The 14,924-nt window shown below is 42.2% G+C and overlaps 1 protein-coding gene across 1 annotated transcript in view; it reads right to left on the reverse strand.

Annotated features, from left to right (window-relative positions):
• VEGFC (vascular endothelial growth factor C) overlaps positions 1-14,028 on the reverse strand; it is a 60,921-nt gene extending 46,893 nt beyond the window's left edge. The window contains 3 exon segments of the mRNA XM_015861810.2: positions 13,362-13,720; positions 13,723-13,927; positions 13,930-14,028. Coding sequence (XP_015717296.2) covers positions 13,362-13,720; positions 13,723-13,927; positions 13,930-14,013 — 648 coding nt within the window. The 5' untranslated portion in view covers positions 14,014-14,028.
• Between the last annotated feature and the right edge of the window lie 896 nt (positions 14,029-14,924).

A 14,924-nucleotide genomic window follows, 5' to 3' on the forward strand; every position in this document is an offset into this window, starting at 1 on the left:
GTAATGGTTTGAGGCTGGAGGAAGATGAGGACACCAAACAGGGACCTGGGTTGAGCATATGTTATGCACAGACAGAGACAAAGAGAGCAGAGAAGAGTCCCATCAGCCTAGTGCAGCTCAGATGGCACTAATTTGTACAACAAAAGACAATTAGAGGTTAGAGGGATAGGTATAGGAAGGAAGGCAAGAGACCAGACTAAACCAACACCTGAAGAAGTGAAGGAGAGTGCAATTGGAATTGTTCACATAGGAGATGCTCAGCAGTGGAGGTGAAATACAGAATCTTACAGCCTGCTGCTGTAGGGATTGTAAGTCTTTGCTGTAGCAAGAAAAAGGCTTCCAGACACTGAACTCACATCACTGACAGACAGGGTCCGAAGCAGAAGGTAAGCAATAGTTGCTTATATGCCCTTCCTTAGTTTAATACAGATCACATTCATTTCAGTTACAATACTTCCATCAAATGCATTTTGGTAACTGCTTCAATTCAACGTTAACACAAATAACAACTGATCAGGGGACTGCTGCACAAACCATCAGCATAATTTTAGCTAGTCAGGAGCTGCATGAATACTGTTACTGTTAAGCTGCTTAAAAATGCTTTTAACCAGATCTCTCTCCCACTACACAGAACACACTCTCAGCGCTAACTGATCACAAAAAAAAGCTGAGTTGGAGCTTAAGAGTTGATCCTGTACCACCTTCTGCAGCAAGCACAACTGCGTAGTTAAATTCACAGTATGGTCTGATATCACCAGTTCTTCACTGGAATATCACTGAACTTTATATGTATATAAGAAAAAAAATTATAAAATAAGAGGTCAGTATTAGATAATGTGATACTAAACCAAGAACTACTTCTCTGTAAAGTTTTTCCCTCATCTTTTAATTCATATACTGTAAACCCTTGTCTACAAAAATTTAACAAACTCAACAGGTAATTTTGCTGCTGACTAAAACATTATTTTTCTCAAAAAAGCAAAAGAAAAAAAAAAAAGAAAACCAACAAAAAAGATATCAGGACAAAATAAATAAAACATAAATTGTCTTTTCCAGGTACAGCTCTGCCACAGTTTGGAATAAGAAGAACTTGACCTGGAACAGATGGTAGAAATTTCTCCATTAAAATCAACACTGTGTAGAGCCAGATAGGCTGTGAGCTTGGTTTGTTTGTTTTTCTTTCAATCTCTTCAAAGAATTTGAAATCAATGTTCCAGTCCCAGGTAAAGCACTTTCATTTCTGAGTATCAAGACAATGATTGCCAAATAATTTTGATTTTATATAAGGATGTTAACAAATAACTGGTAAATAGTGGATAAGAGTAGCTTTGCATGAAATTCAGTTGCTTTAATGATCACAAAAAACAGTGCTTATTAATTCCACTTTTCTTTTAAGATCGCTACTCAGCTATCAGTGCAATTTTTATGACAACAAATTAATTCCATGGCTTAGAAAAACTTTGCCTTTGCTTTAAATCCCTCAACACCGCACTTCAACCCATAAAACAAAAAAAAGTCTTTGACTGTATGACAAAAATGGTGACAGGGATTTTGAGGAATTCATTGCACACATTATCTATGGACAGAAAAGAAAGAATTAAATCAAGGTTATTGTTCTAAAACAAAAAGTAAATTTTACCTGTTAATTTCTAAAATAACTTTTACATCAGTGTAACACACAAGATACTAAGGAACAAAAGAGTAGAGAACATTAACTGCAGCAATTGATATTTATTTCAAATACTGCACATCATCAAAACCAGAAATGCTCCTGACAGAGTCCTGGCATAAAATAACTCTGAATCTATGAATCATTTGTGGTATCTTCAATATGGATCTAGACACATCAATGGATAAACAGACAGTAAAGGAAAGGTGCATGAAGGCATCCTCTAATACCCTCAGTTTGACAACCAGGGATGTTCAGAGGGTACAAGACCAGCGGAGAGCAACTAAGTCCAGACATTCTCCCTAAATACCAAATTCTGCTGAATCTAACAGAGGCAAAACACTTGCCGAGACAGACATAAGTCTGCCTCTATAGGGCATTTCATGTATTCTTATGCTTTAGGCTAGGCCTAGCATGCATTGAAAAAAATTGCAAGTGTGAGTAGTTTCATGTTAAATTTGCTTAGTCACATGCACTGAGTTACTACACATAACCACACTCTCACAAATCTTGCATGACAGTAACAGCTTATTGTTAACAGGTGTAAGCAGCCTGTACAAGATTGTTGCCACATTTCTGATTACTTTGAGAATAATACATCTCATTTCTTTATTAAAAGAAAAAAAAAAAAAAACAAAAAAAACACAGCAGGAAAGAAAGTACTTAAGGATATTAAATATACAGACCATGGTTTATAACTCATGAGATAGCTAGTCTCACTAACTCACTGTGCATGCATGACAGGCAGAAAAACACTTTCAGAGAATAATGAATGCATAGATTAAATAATCATGCATCATCTTGAAACAGGCCTCTAAGAACAGCTTTCATGAGAACTGTGAGGAAGTAAATAACTATGAAATGCCTTCCTCACCCAATTCTCCAATATAAATACAGCAGTTCTTTTAAAGAGGCACTTTAATCATGCTTGTGTTGGACATGCTACAAAATACTCTCCAATCAAGAGACTTGTGAAGTAAGTGGAATTAATCCGGACATGGTGTCCCACATCCGGAAAACTGTGAACACTTCTGGCTCTCCCTTCTCCTTGTTACACAGTCTTAAAGAGAACCTAGGAAGGTATGAAGTCAGATGACCAAAGGTGAGGAACAGCTTCATTAGCAGAAACAGATTATATGTAAAAGAAGGATTGTTAACCTCAAAAAGAGCAACTGAGAAGGAAACTTGATAAAATCACAATTTGTATGAACAGAATCATTCTCTACATTGGTCAGAGTAAGGATGAAGGAGGATTCATACATAACTACCAGGTGTCAAGCTCAAGGCAAATAAAAGGAACAGTTTCTTCAGTTTTGTTCTTGTTTATTTTAAATAAATATGCAAAAAGAACACCTACGTAAACCTTAGTAGAAAAAGCTTTCTTAACAGAAAAAACTGTTGATGTCAAAAGCTTCCATGGGCTCAGTAAGCACCTTGACAATATACAAGAGAAAAGTCAACTGAAACATTTTAAAATTAAAATGAAACAAATAAACAAACAAAAGCATCCCCTCCAACATCACTGAAGACAAGCAAGCCTACAAGCTACCCTGCTGCCAACAGCCTGTAAACATGTAGTGACACTCACCATTTCTTATGCTCAGAAGGAGGTTGTCAAGTAGGTCCTGTAATTTGGCAGGGCCCTGAATGGTAAGGGCATAAATAAAAAGGAAAGAAAAAGTCCAGCCAAAAATCCCAACTAAGAGGTACTGGAAGAGCCAGAAGAGTGGCTGTAGCCAGGTGCACGTTGCCATGGTTGCCTTCTTACTAAAAACAACATGATGAAACTGGGACCATGCAAACATCTCCCCCACTTCTCCTGCCAGTGCCTGCTGACAGATTTTCCAGCTCCAGCTGACCACATAGCAGGAACACACACACACACACTCAGCTCTTTGGGGATCTTCCTGAACTCACTCTGTGGTACACAAAGGAGGAGAATAATCTAAGGGGGGTATGAACCCACTGAGCTATTGCCATGGAATGGTTTGAGGACATATCAGCTGGGTGCTGTGCAACAAGCAACCCACAGGGGATCAGTGAAGCAAGAATGAAACCTTTGGGGATGAGAACTCACTGGATCTGTCTTCCTGCAAGAAGAGATATCCTCTGGCTAAGCGATACCCTTAACCTAGAACAAACTGGGGTGAGAGACTGCTCCTTGTTACATGCTGTGGAAGAGGTCTCCAACATCAACATCACCCTCCACATCATCCTGTCTCATCAGTGGGCATCACTGTGTACATGTAGTGGATGTGCAGCAAGATGGGCAGAGGTTGCTCACACTGAATACCACTGAAAAGGCCTGAAAAAAATCATGCATTTTGTCTGACTCAGTGCAGTCACCATTTTTCTACTCTAATGTTACTTCAACACTCAGAATAAATACCAAAATACCATAAGCTCACTGTTCTTTGAGTAAAGCATCTACTTAAAAGTTCAAAAGAAAAATGCAGATCATCCATCTGTCATAAGAGATGAGGGTTTGAAAATTTCATTAATTTCCTGAAACTGCTGTGCTAAAATATTCAAAGAGTTTCATTACTACAAAGAGCTTTTTTATGCTGTTAATCCAGATTAACCATGACTGTTCAGTTTAGAGTTTGCCTAACTCTTTAGTTCTGCCTCATGAAATAAAGAAGCTATTTCTCTCCTTTGAAGAATGTGGTCCTGGCCTCTGAAAATCCTTCCCCTGTTCCCCAGCTTACTTCCTGATACAAGATCACAGTTTAGTGTGCTTTTACTGTCTCATCAGTCTATTTATGGAAAGAAGCACTCAGAACTCCTCTTCTTGCTCATCCTAACCAACCAGAAGCATGCCCAAATGGAAAGACAATCATTGTCCATCATTATCTTCCTTCCTGGAAAAAGCACTTTTCCATCTTCACTGAACCTACTGTGATTCAACAGTAAAGGCCTGCTGATTATTAGCAAGATTGTATCACTTCTTCCAAATCACAGAATGCTCCAATATTAAAGATAAAGGGTATTAAAAAAACAACATCAGCAACAAAAAACAAAACAACCAATGTAAAAATCAACTCCTCAGTATGAAGAAATGTTGAAATGTTAACAAGAGTGCCTTGACATACATGAATAAAATGAAACATGAAGTAAATGGTCACATTTGTACCGCAGCAGCACTCTGCTGGTTATGCAAGATCTGCTGGGAGTGGGTGGGGTCAAGAGGAAGTCTCAGGGCTCTGCTTTAATTTGGAAACATCTGTCCCTAGGCAAAGGACAAACGTCATTAAGGCACTACCTCAATTTCACTGCTTAGTTTCCTTAGTTATTTATACCATCAACCTAACCCTAAGTAGGAATTCCATGAAGTGATACACACAGTCTCTATGAACAGCCTTGGCAGTAGTACATTGAAAGGCAGTGCAAGTTTCTAGCAATTGTATCTGCTGCCAGAAACAAATATAAATAAGACAATCAGAATGATGGATGTTACTCAATTTGCCTCTTCTAACAAGAAATAGTTGGAATTATGCTCTCTGACAGACAGAGAAACTGGAAGCTCACAGATTTCAGCCTTCAGTATTATACCAGGTAACAGACTATCATTTTAGAGATACAAAATACAAATGCTTTGACTTCCAGAGAGTCCTACTTGTATAGTAACCCCCTTGTCACTGAATTGCAGAAGCTATTACAGTCACAGTTCTCAATACCTAGCAGATGTCAATCAAGAAGAGTGTCAAGGATTTTCTTGGAGCCTTTGCGTTGCTCCAAATGCAAGATTTGCCAAGAAATAGTGATTTTGATTTATTTATTTTTAATACATACCAAAAGGATAGCCAAGCATTGAAAGCTAAGTTGTTAAAGCACGTTCCCCTTTAAAGCCTGTTTTGGTTTAGGCTTTCCTTAAATAATGAGCCATTGTGAAATTTTTCTTAACTCCATGTTCCTATAATGCATACGCAGCACAAATTGAGACCACCTATACATGCCAGATCCTGCAGCTCCATCATTATTAGAGAACTTTTAAATACTGTTAAGTCTAATTTAAATTCACAGATCCAAATCTCAGTGCTTACGACTCCTTGGGCACAAGAACAGTTTTGTAGTGTTGTCCACTTGGGCTCGCTTTGAGTTCCAGGAGTGGCCATAAAAGGAAGCTCATGCAAGCTGTCTTCAGCTGCTTCATCAGCAGGAATCCTGCAAAAACAGGACTCCAAGCAGGGAGCAGAAACACAAATCTCAACATCTGCTGACAGCATATCTCACACAACCACCATCAGCTTTTCCCCACATCACTGTGTAGCTTACTTTGAAGTAATGAAGGTTAAGCTGCCTATGTGGAAAGAAGGACATGGCTCTTACCTCTATTAGAATGATATTACAGCTCTGGCAAATCAACATTTTACCTGCAAGTGATAACTCAACCTTTGTTTCTCTGTCATAAACATTTCTGCAGCAAACTACAAAGGTTACTACCAGTTGCGCCTCTCCTGAACAGTTAGAAAAACAAAAGAACACACCCATGGGAAACAAATAATAAATAAACATATCACAGAATGAATATAGAGCAGCTAACAATGTGTGGAGTTCCACCTGGCCAGTTTTTCTTTTAGATGTCAATGTTGGGATGCAACAAGCACACTGTGGGCAGCTGTAGTAGCCTACCACAAATGCAAGAAGGTCTCCTGAATTCTGCGGTTAAATAAAGTTGAAGAATAGCTAGAGACTAATTTTGCTCCTTCTGAATGATTGCTAGCAGGACATCTACTGTTTCTGGCCATCTTTTCAAGTGCTGGAAATTTTCTTGCACACGCACGTAGAGGGCTACAGATCTCATTTGGAAAATAACTGAGGAAGATATGAAGCACTACAGCTGTTAAAAGAAGTGATCTCTCTGAGAACTGAGCACAATTCTTGAATAAAGAAAGCTAAAAAATATGAAACCATTTTACAGTGTAAAGCACTTTGCTCTGGATGATACAGACAGTGACTGATTCTTGAAATTACGTGTGTATTTCACAACACAGATGTAAGCAGGCAAGGTAACAGAGGGGCTGTAACACCTACAAATCAAACACAAACACCCTGTGCCCTGCTCCCCAGAATAGCCTTCTGGCATCTTCCAAGGCTTCTCCAAGCTCTTTGTCAGTATTTTCTCCAGAACAAAAAGCCCTGCTCTCCTATATGAAGAACGGGATGCAAAAAACCTCCAATGGGATTCAGGATGACAGCAGTATCAGATAACTCAGGTACTTTTGCAAACTATCATTTTTCCTTGACGTTCACCCCAACCAGTGTACACGCAAGTACATCCAGAAGAGATGTTGTGTCAGCACCTTTTTTTTTTCCCAGGAAGACAACGCATTATGTAGGAAGAAGACAAAAAGAGAAGTCATACACACTTGGGGAGAATTACAGTCTAGCTGAAATCTGCTAACTACTATTATTCTTATTTCTAGTTGCCATTAGATGTTTTTCCTATGCTTTTTGTCTTCTTTTTTAGTGAACTTTATTACTCTTGGTTACTTTGCTTACTGGAGCATCTTACCAAAGCATTTACTCACGCTATTGGCAATTGCAGTCTAAATACTACTCGGGAGTTACAGCCTTATTAGACAAACTAAGAAATTTCAAAATAAAAGGACAAATGACTCAGAAACTAGAGAGACTGACATCACCATTATTACAATACATGACTAGAACAGCAAATGACTTACAGTTCAGATATTTCCTAACTGAAATCTGAAAAGCAAACAAAGGGGGGGGGGGGGGAATACCACAATGCATTACTATGAGGGCTGATCTTAAAGTAATGCCCTTCTATTGTCAGAGTTGGATGCTGTTGGTATGGCAGTAGAGAATGAGCCTTCCCACCAACAGCCCATTACATGTTAATTGCCATGAGGCAAAAGGCAGCAGAGGGGCAGTCTGATAGAATGTCATCTGACATGGAAATGCATAAGAAGTAAAACTGCGGAACTGAATTCCGCCACGCAGAATAAAAAACAGCACCCACTGACATTCAATGAAACTTGCTGAATGTTTTTGGAGGCCAAACAGTGCATGTGAGTACAGTGAGGCAGTGGGTAGTGTGTTTCAGCAGTGGTGACAGCAATGAGAAAGACAAGCCATGTTCCAGCCTAGCTGTCACACTACAAAATGAAGAGCATCTTGATCAGCTGGTCCACACAAATCAGAGGGCTATGACCAGGGAACTGTGTATGGAGCTGAATATCAGCTTCAATGCATTGGAAACAATGGTGGCAATGTTGAGATATTGCAAAATTTGCACCAGGTGGGTTCCATGAATACTCACACAGGAACAGAAAGAACAGTGCATGCAAGTTAATCAGGATCTGTTGAACCAATACAGGGCTGAAGGTGACAGCTTCCTGGATCGCATCATTAACAGTGACAAAATCTAGTGTTAACACCACAACCTGGAGTCAAAACAACAGTCTATGAAGTAGCAACACACAAATTTCCCATCACAGAAAAAGTACAAGACACAGCCTTCAGCGGATAAAGCATGAGATAGGAAAAAGGTGATCCTTCTGTATTCCCACAAACCCAGACAACCCACCATCTCTGACTGCTGCATCGTGCTGCTGAGTAAGCTGAAAACTGGGAACTTCCAGAGTCAGGCCAGAGAGGATGACAGCCTTTCTCTTGCAATTGTAAAACAGTGGGTCACCTCCACTGATGCACATTTTTGCAAGAGTGGCATGCAGGCACTAGTTCCCCTCTTCTGAAAATGTATAGTTAATGGTGGTGACCATGTTACAGAAGAGCATTTTGATACGAGAGTTTGCTCTATCTATCAAATAGTGCTCTGTTGCAGTTTACATGGGAATGACCTACATGTTATGGCACAAGAAAACCTATTGGTGACAAACATAAAACCCTTCATATTAGAAAAACAAGCTGACAAATTCCTACATAATAAGAATTCAACAACAGCCTAGGATCTCCCTAAGCTATCAATGTTTTAAATAAAAAGCCTGCTGCAATTAACACATCTGCACAAAAGACAGTAATTGCTGCATATATGAACGAAGGGGAATTTGCTACTACATATCATTCAGATGAAAAAATCAGGGTGAAAATCCTCCCTCCCTCGCCCCATCAGCAGTAAATAACAGGTCAATTAATTACAACTATCCTAGCCATCAAAGAAAATTCAAGACCTTAAATTCTTAAGCAACTTTGAAAGAGCCTGCATCTTTCAAATAACAATCTTACTTGGCATTTCTTATAATTTATTCTACAAACAGCTGCAGCACATTTTTTATATTAAACAAGGATATTAAAGTTGATAGGATACCAATCTGACTTCATATGGATTTCCTTTGTTCCGAGCATTTTGTTTTAATGAATCACTAACCACATTCCAAAAAGCAGCAGCTGAGCATGAGGTTCTAGACAGACTTCCTATTCTGGATGCAGACTATCAATAGGAGATGACTGTTACCTCCACTCTAGCTACAACAGCAAAACCAGCTAGTCTGGGTTTATTTTTTCTAAAATAAATGAGCATACACACCCTGAAATAACATGTAAAAGCTTAACATACATTGAACCTAAATGATCTTAAGAATAATATTTTTGAAGGGATGTTTCTGTAATCCTCCAAATACTACAGTTAGTTAAAATAATACCTAAAGCTTTTTAGAGCCTCCAAAAATGCACTTATTTGTCTGCATCAATCCTGTGAAAACCCTCACAGACACATAAGCATTCTTACTCAAGACACCAAGGAATGTACATACTTACACCAAGAGCTAGAAAAAGTGCCATGAGCTCTTGGAGCTTAGCGCTGCACTCTTCTCACAGAAAAGGATAGGCAAAAGCTGAACAATTTCACTTGCAGAAGCTTTTCTCAGTCTTCACGGTAAGTTCTATTATATTACTTAATTTCACCCAGGTGATACAAACCATGTCTCTAAAAATACAGCATCTTTGCATGAACATCTGAAAAGAGAGTGACCATGTTTCTAAAAAGGAAAGTTGCAAGAGACAAAATATTAACAGCAGGGATAAAAAGATAATGTTCTCCCTGCCTCCTCATCTTAGCTCTGCTTGATCACTAGGCATGAGGTTCATGAAAAGTAACAGTGCTTCAGCAGGGCGTAAAGCTTGCCTTCATCTCTTAACAGCACATGGAGCATCAAGGCACATGCTCCATAAACTCAGAGGTGGCCTTGGTACTGTGGGTTTGAGATTACACCACCAGGATGGAAAGAAAGGAAGAAATCTCAGAAACTATCAGACTGCTTTTCCTCCCACTCCAACACTAACAGCATTTGAACTCCATTAGCCACCAACTAGAAGCATTTCATGATTTGATCAGGTTTACAGTAAAAAGATGGTGATAAAGTTACCTCTCATCTAAGACAGCATCCAAGGTAGATGGAGCTCACCAAGATAAATAGACCACATAAGCACATCTATTTTCATTGATGAAAAGCAAATCACAAAACCTGTTCTGGATTGCCATCTGCACAGAGAGGCTCCATTATAACTTTCAGGGATGAACCTCAGAACTCTCAAATATAACGAAATTTTATTTTGCTATTCCTATTGTAATGCAAAACTAAGAATCCTTCAGTATTTACAAACTCATGTGGAACAGCTGACCAACACTGCCTTTGTCTGGTCACCTAATCCCAAAGGTCTGACTGCACAGCAAAAGAAGGTGTGACTGAAACAAGCCCTGCTTGCTATGTCACTATCTTCTTTCCCGCTATTGTTACCACATTACAGTTACCACTATTGTTACCATAATAACCTATTCCTGCTATTGTTACCATAATCCCATTAATTCAGTCTAGGTACATGCCACTGTCAAGCTTCTATTTCAATAACCCAGGAATTTCAGTTCATACCCAGAACGCCCATGTAGCCCCTTCAGCTCCCTTTGAAGCTTACAACAAACAATAAGGTATTATTATTAAGAATATATTGACTTCCTGGGTAGATAGTGAGTACCCATTGCACGTTCCCAGTTCCTAAAGCTTGCATGAGCATAAGGCACTGAGAACAAGTCCATGTGCCAGGTAGTGGTGCCAGCTGTGCAGGCTTCTGTGTGCTGGGAGAAATCCCTCATGGTGCAGGAAATCCAAGAGAAAATATTTATGGTCATGATGTGTTCCCATCCTGCTGCTCAGACAGATCATCTGAGAATTATTAATCTGGGTCCTGTCATCTCATCAAATAATGAACTTTACCCTTTGGCTGAGAGATGAAAAAGAAGGTGGGGGGGAAGGGTGGAGGAGGTAGTGCTGTACACACTTATCAGTGCCCAGTTGCAGCACAGCATGCCCCTGCAAGAGCTATAAATAATAAGTTCATCACATCTATCTGTAACACTTCCAGGCTGCACATCTCCAGGATATTAACATATAACATTTACACACCTGCATAAAAACACAATACTCAATTTTCCACCTGGATGTTTCTGCCTCTTATGTTGGAGTATCCTCAGCATCATCCAAACTCTAGAAAAACATTCCTACAGCTGAACTGAACTTCTTAAAATAGGAGTAAAGAGGAATACAGATGTTGTGCCAAGAATTGACCCAAGATGCTGTATGACCCGCACTCAGGTACTAACTAACATGCTATCACAGGAATGGGTAGATGGTTGGATTGAATGACCTTGCTGGTCTTTCCAACCTTAATGATTCTGTGATTCTATTCAGCACTGTAGGTGGAGAAGTAAAAATAGGAACCACAGCAGCCTCAAATACAAGTGATCATGCATTTTTCATTCAAGTTCAGAAAGTTCAACTACTGACTTCTTACTGACAATATAATCACATTTTCCTTGAAACAATTACTTACAGTTTACTTATTTAATCCTATCTAATCACTTCAGACAGCCATCCTATGTTCCCTCATTGCAGGAACAAATATGCATAATACTCACTCCCCCAAACAGTTCCAGCAAAGGCAACAAACCCACAGCTGAAGACTTCCAACATGACAAAGCCTTCTGGGATGCAGTCTCTCTCATTCTCCACTGCTCTCCATTAGTCAGGCACAAAAACATTTTCCTGCTAATACAGTGGTTCAACACATGCTGTCACACTCCCTGCCCTGTCTCCTGACCTTTCCTTCTTCAGCTTGCTCACAGCTCCCTTCTTTACAGTGAACACTTGCACTTCTACACTGTTCCCTACAGCAGCAGCTCCAAAAGGCTCTAGACTCCCTTCAAGAAACACAATGACCATCTACAGTGCATGCATAGATTGGAACACAGCATCACTTAGGAGAATTTCTCCACAATCAGCTGCTCTGCCTCTGCCCCGTAGATACACACCTTGGCCAGTTTTCATGCTTCCCACCTTTTTAGCACAAGCTCTTCTGGGGATTGGCAACTCAAACACAGGCTTCACTCACTAAATAACTGGCTTATTATAGTCATGGACTGTAGAGAGTTGAAGTATCTTTACCTTTTTGTAAGTTTTGCCTTTCTTATAAATAGTTTGAGTGATAAGAGTGAGCTGCTGGCTTGATTTTGTATTCCTATTTTTAAACACTTCACTTTGAAGAGTGCTGGATAAACGTTTAAGCAATACGATTACTGATAGCACGCTAGCATTTAGAAAATTACAATGTAAGCATTCAACTCTAAATAAAACGTTAGGAGAGAGACTAAGTAACCTTTTCCAGTGCACAACAGTACTTAAGATGCACAAATTCTGAGAACAACGTATGGTCTGTGGCAGTCTAGATATCAGAAACACACGTACAACTAACACACGCTATCAGAACTTCCCACATAGCTTCTGTACAATCTCCCTTATTTCTGTTCAGTAAAACAAACAGCACTGGTACAGTCAACTTGTTTCTCCAACCAGACCAAAAATAGTACTGCTAACCTAGAAAAAAGCAATCAGAATATCAGCTTAGCTTTTAATCCACACACTCCACCTCCCAAGCGAATAATGAATGAGCTGGGTCATGATCGCCCTCAGAAAGCACGTCGAAAATCTCCAAAACAATGAGCCGAGGGTAAGGGCTGCTATGGAGCTCAGACATCAAAGGTGCACCTAACAATGTCACATGCTTATGCTCCACATGCTGGGCATCGTTTTTACGCGACATATATAGCAGGAACAGCAAAACCACAGCGCTTGCTGAAAGGTACTCCAGCGCTAAGCCACAAAACTTTCTACGCAAATAGAAGTTAGCACAGACTTGTGGGCATCTGTGGCTGCTAAATGAGGGTTTGAGCAAAACCTTAACCATGTGCTTAGACAGAAATTTCAGCCCAAGGTGTCACGTTACACCTTTTGTAACTGTCACGCAGCAGTTTGTCATCTAAAGCGGCAGTAACTCCCACAGACTTTTCAACAAACGGCATCGTCCCCCCCATTCCCCCCGCTACTTCACCCTCCAGCCCTTTCTCCGGCTCCTCGCACCTCGCCGCACCCCGGGCCCATATCTGCCTTACGCGGGGAGCGCCGGGGAAGGCACGGCTGCACCCCCGGCAGTGGGGCAGCAACGGAGCTGCCGGTCAGGTGTTCCGCATTTCTGAAGAAATCCGGGGATTCTCTTTTATTTTCCAGCAACCCTGTATCACGAGATTTTTTTTTTTCTTTTTCATTTTATTTCTTTTCCCCCTTCAGTAAATCCCCACTCTTAAGGTCTCCTCTCCCAACTCTACTTCCCCAATAGAATTTCCAAGGCGGAGCGGAGCCGCACGCCCGGAGCGGCTTACCTTGGGTTCCCCGGCACCGGGCTCCTCCTCGTAGTAGCCGTGCCCGGACTCGTAGGCGGCGGCGACGGGCGGCTGCCGGGGTCCCAGGAGCACGGCGCCAGCAGCGAGGCAGCAGCCCAGGGAGAGCATCTCCAGCAAGTGCATTGTGCGGAGATGGCAGAGCGGAGCGGGGCCGCGGGGCAGCCGCAGGAATGCGGGCACAATTCCGAGGCTCCTTCTTTTCCTTTTCTCTCCCCCCCCCCACCCCTTTCTTTTGCTGTCCTCACCCCCCTCCCTCCCCTCGCAATATCCAAGGCAGTAAAATCCGCGGGATGGAGAAGATGCGACGGCGGCAGCAGCTCCCAGACGCCTGCAGGGGAGCTCCCAGCCTCTTTGCAAATTCTCACCGAAGTTATCCGGACTTTGCCAGGTAAAAAACCCACCAGGAAACCGGACATCCGAGGCTGCGCTCGCTCGGGAGCGGTGGAAAGCGCAGAGAGAAGGAGGAGGAGGAGGAGGGAGAGGAAGGAGGGAAGCAGGACCCAGTGGCCGCTCGCAGCCGGCGCCCTCCCGCGGGGCCCGGCCCGGCCCGGCGGCTGCGCGGCGCGGAGCGCTCGGCCGGGGGCTGCGCGGCGCCTGGGGCTGCGCGGCGGCGGGCGCGGGGGCCGCGCATGGCGAAAGCGCCCTCTGCCTGCGGCTCCGAGAGGCGGGAGGGGCCGCCCTTCCTCCTCCTCCTCCTCCTCCTCCTCCTGCTCGTGCTGCTGCCGCCTGCCGCCGGCGGTGCGGAGCGGGATGCCGGTGGTCAAGCAGAGCCCGGCTCGTCCAGGCCCAAGAGAAAAAGCAGGACCGGGACCTCGAGGGGAAATCAAAGATCTCGAAGGGCAGTCAATCAGCTAAGAAATCTGCTGCGAAACGGCCTGATGAAGTTAGTTAAAACGCTCTCTGAAGCCCGTATGAAATCGTGCAAGATTTCTTTAACCCTAATCAGATCCTCGTCGAGCAGTGGTGGCCCCTCTGAGTCAGTGAAACATTTTGTCACATTAAAACATAGTACCCCCAAAAGCACCCTCCTGCTGATCACTGACAGCTTGGAGCTGGTCCCGAGCAGACGTTCCACGCCGTTCAGAGCCCAAAATAAACAGCACAGATGCTGCGCTCCACTGAGACCGTGACTGAAAGTAATGTGTACAAGAAGAAAAAAAAAAGTTAAACCACAACAAATTGCACATTGCTTATTAAGTAACAGAACAGCCCGCTCAAATCTCAGCTATGCAAACGGAAGCATTCCTTGTACTAGCAGTGATGTGACAGTATTGGTGAAACATGTAAACGTTAGAAAAGCTTTTGAAATCATTCTGCATCGCCTTTAAACATTGTTTAGTACCATGGCTGTATGGGAACGCGCTGTGTGGGCAGAGCCCTGGCTGCTCGGGCTGGCTGCTGGCAGCCTGCTCACATTACACTGCTCCTGCTCCTCCGAGTCCCATTCTGTGATCGCTCAGGAGCAGCGCCCCAGGGGTTACACAACCAGAGGTCCCTAGCAGGCGTGTAGGCGCCTTCTGTGCCGTCTGTGCTACTCCTTAT

This window comes from Coturnix japonica, chromosome 4 (genome assembly GCF_001577835.2).
Source record: "Coturnix japonica isolate 7356 chromosome 4, Coturnix japonica 2.1, whole genome shotgun sequence".
NCBI classification, from domain to species: Eukaryota; Metazoa; Chordata; class Aves; order Galliformes; family Phasianidae; genus Coturnix; species Coturnix japonica.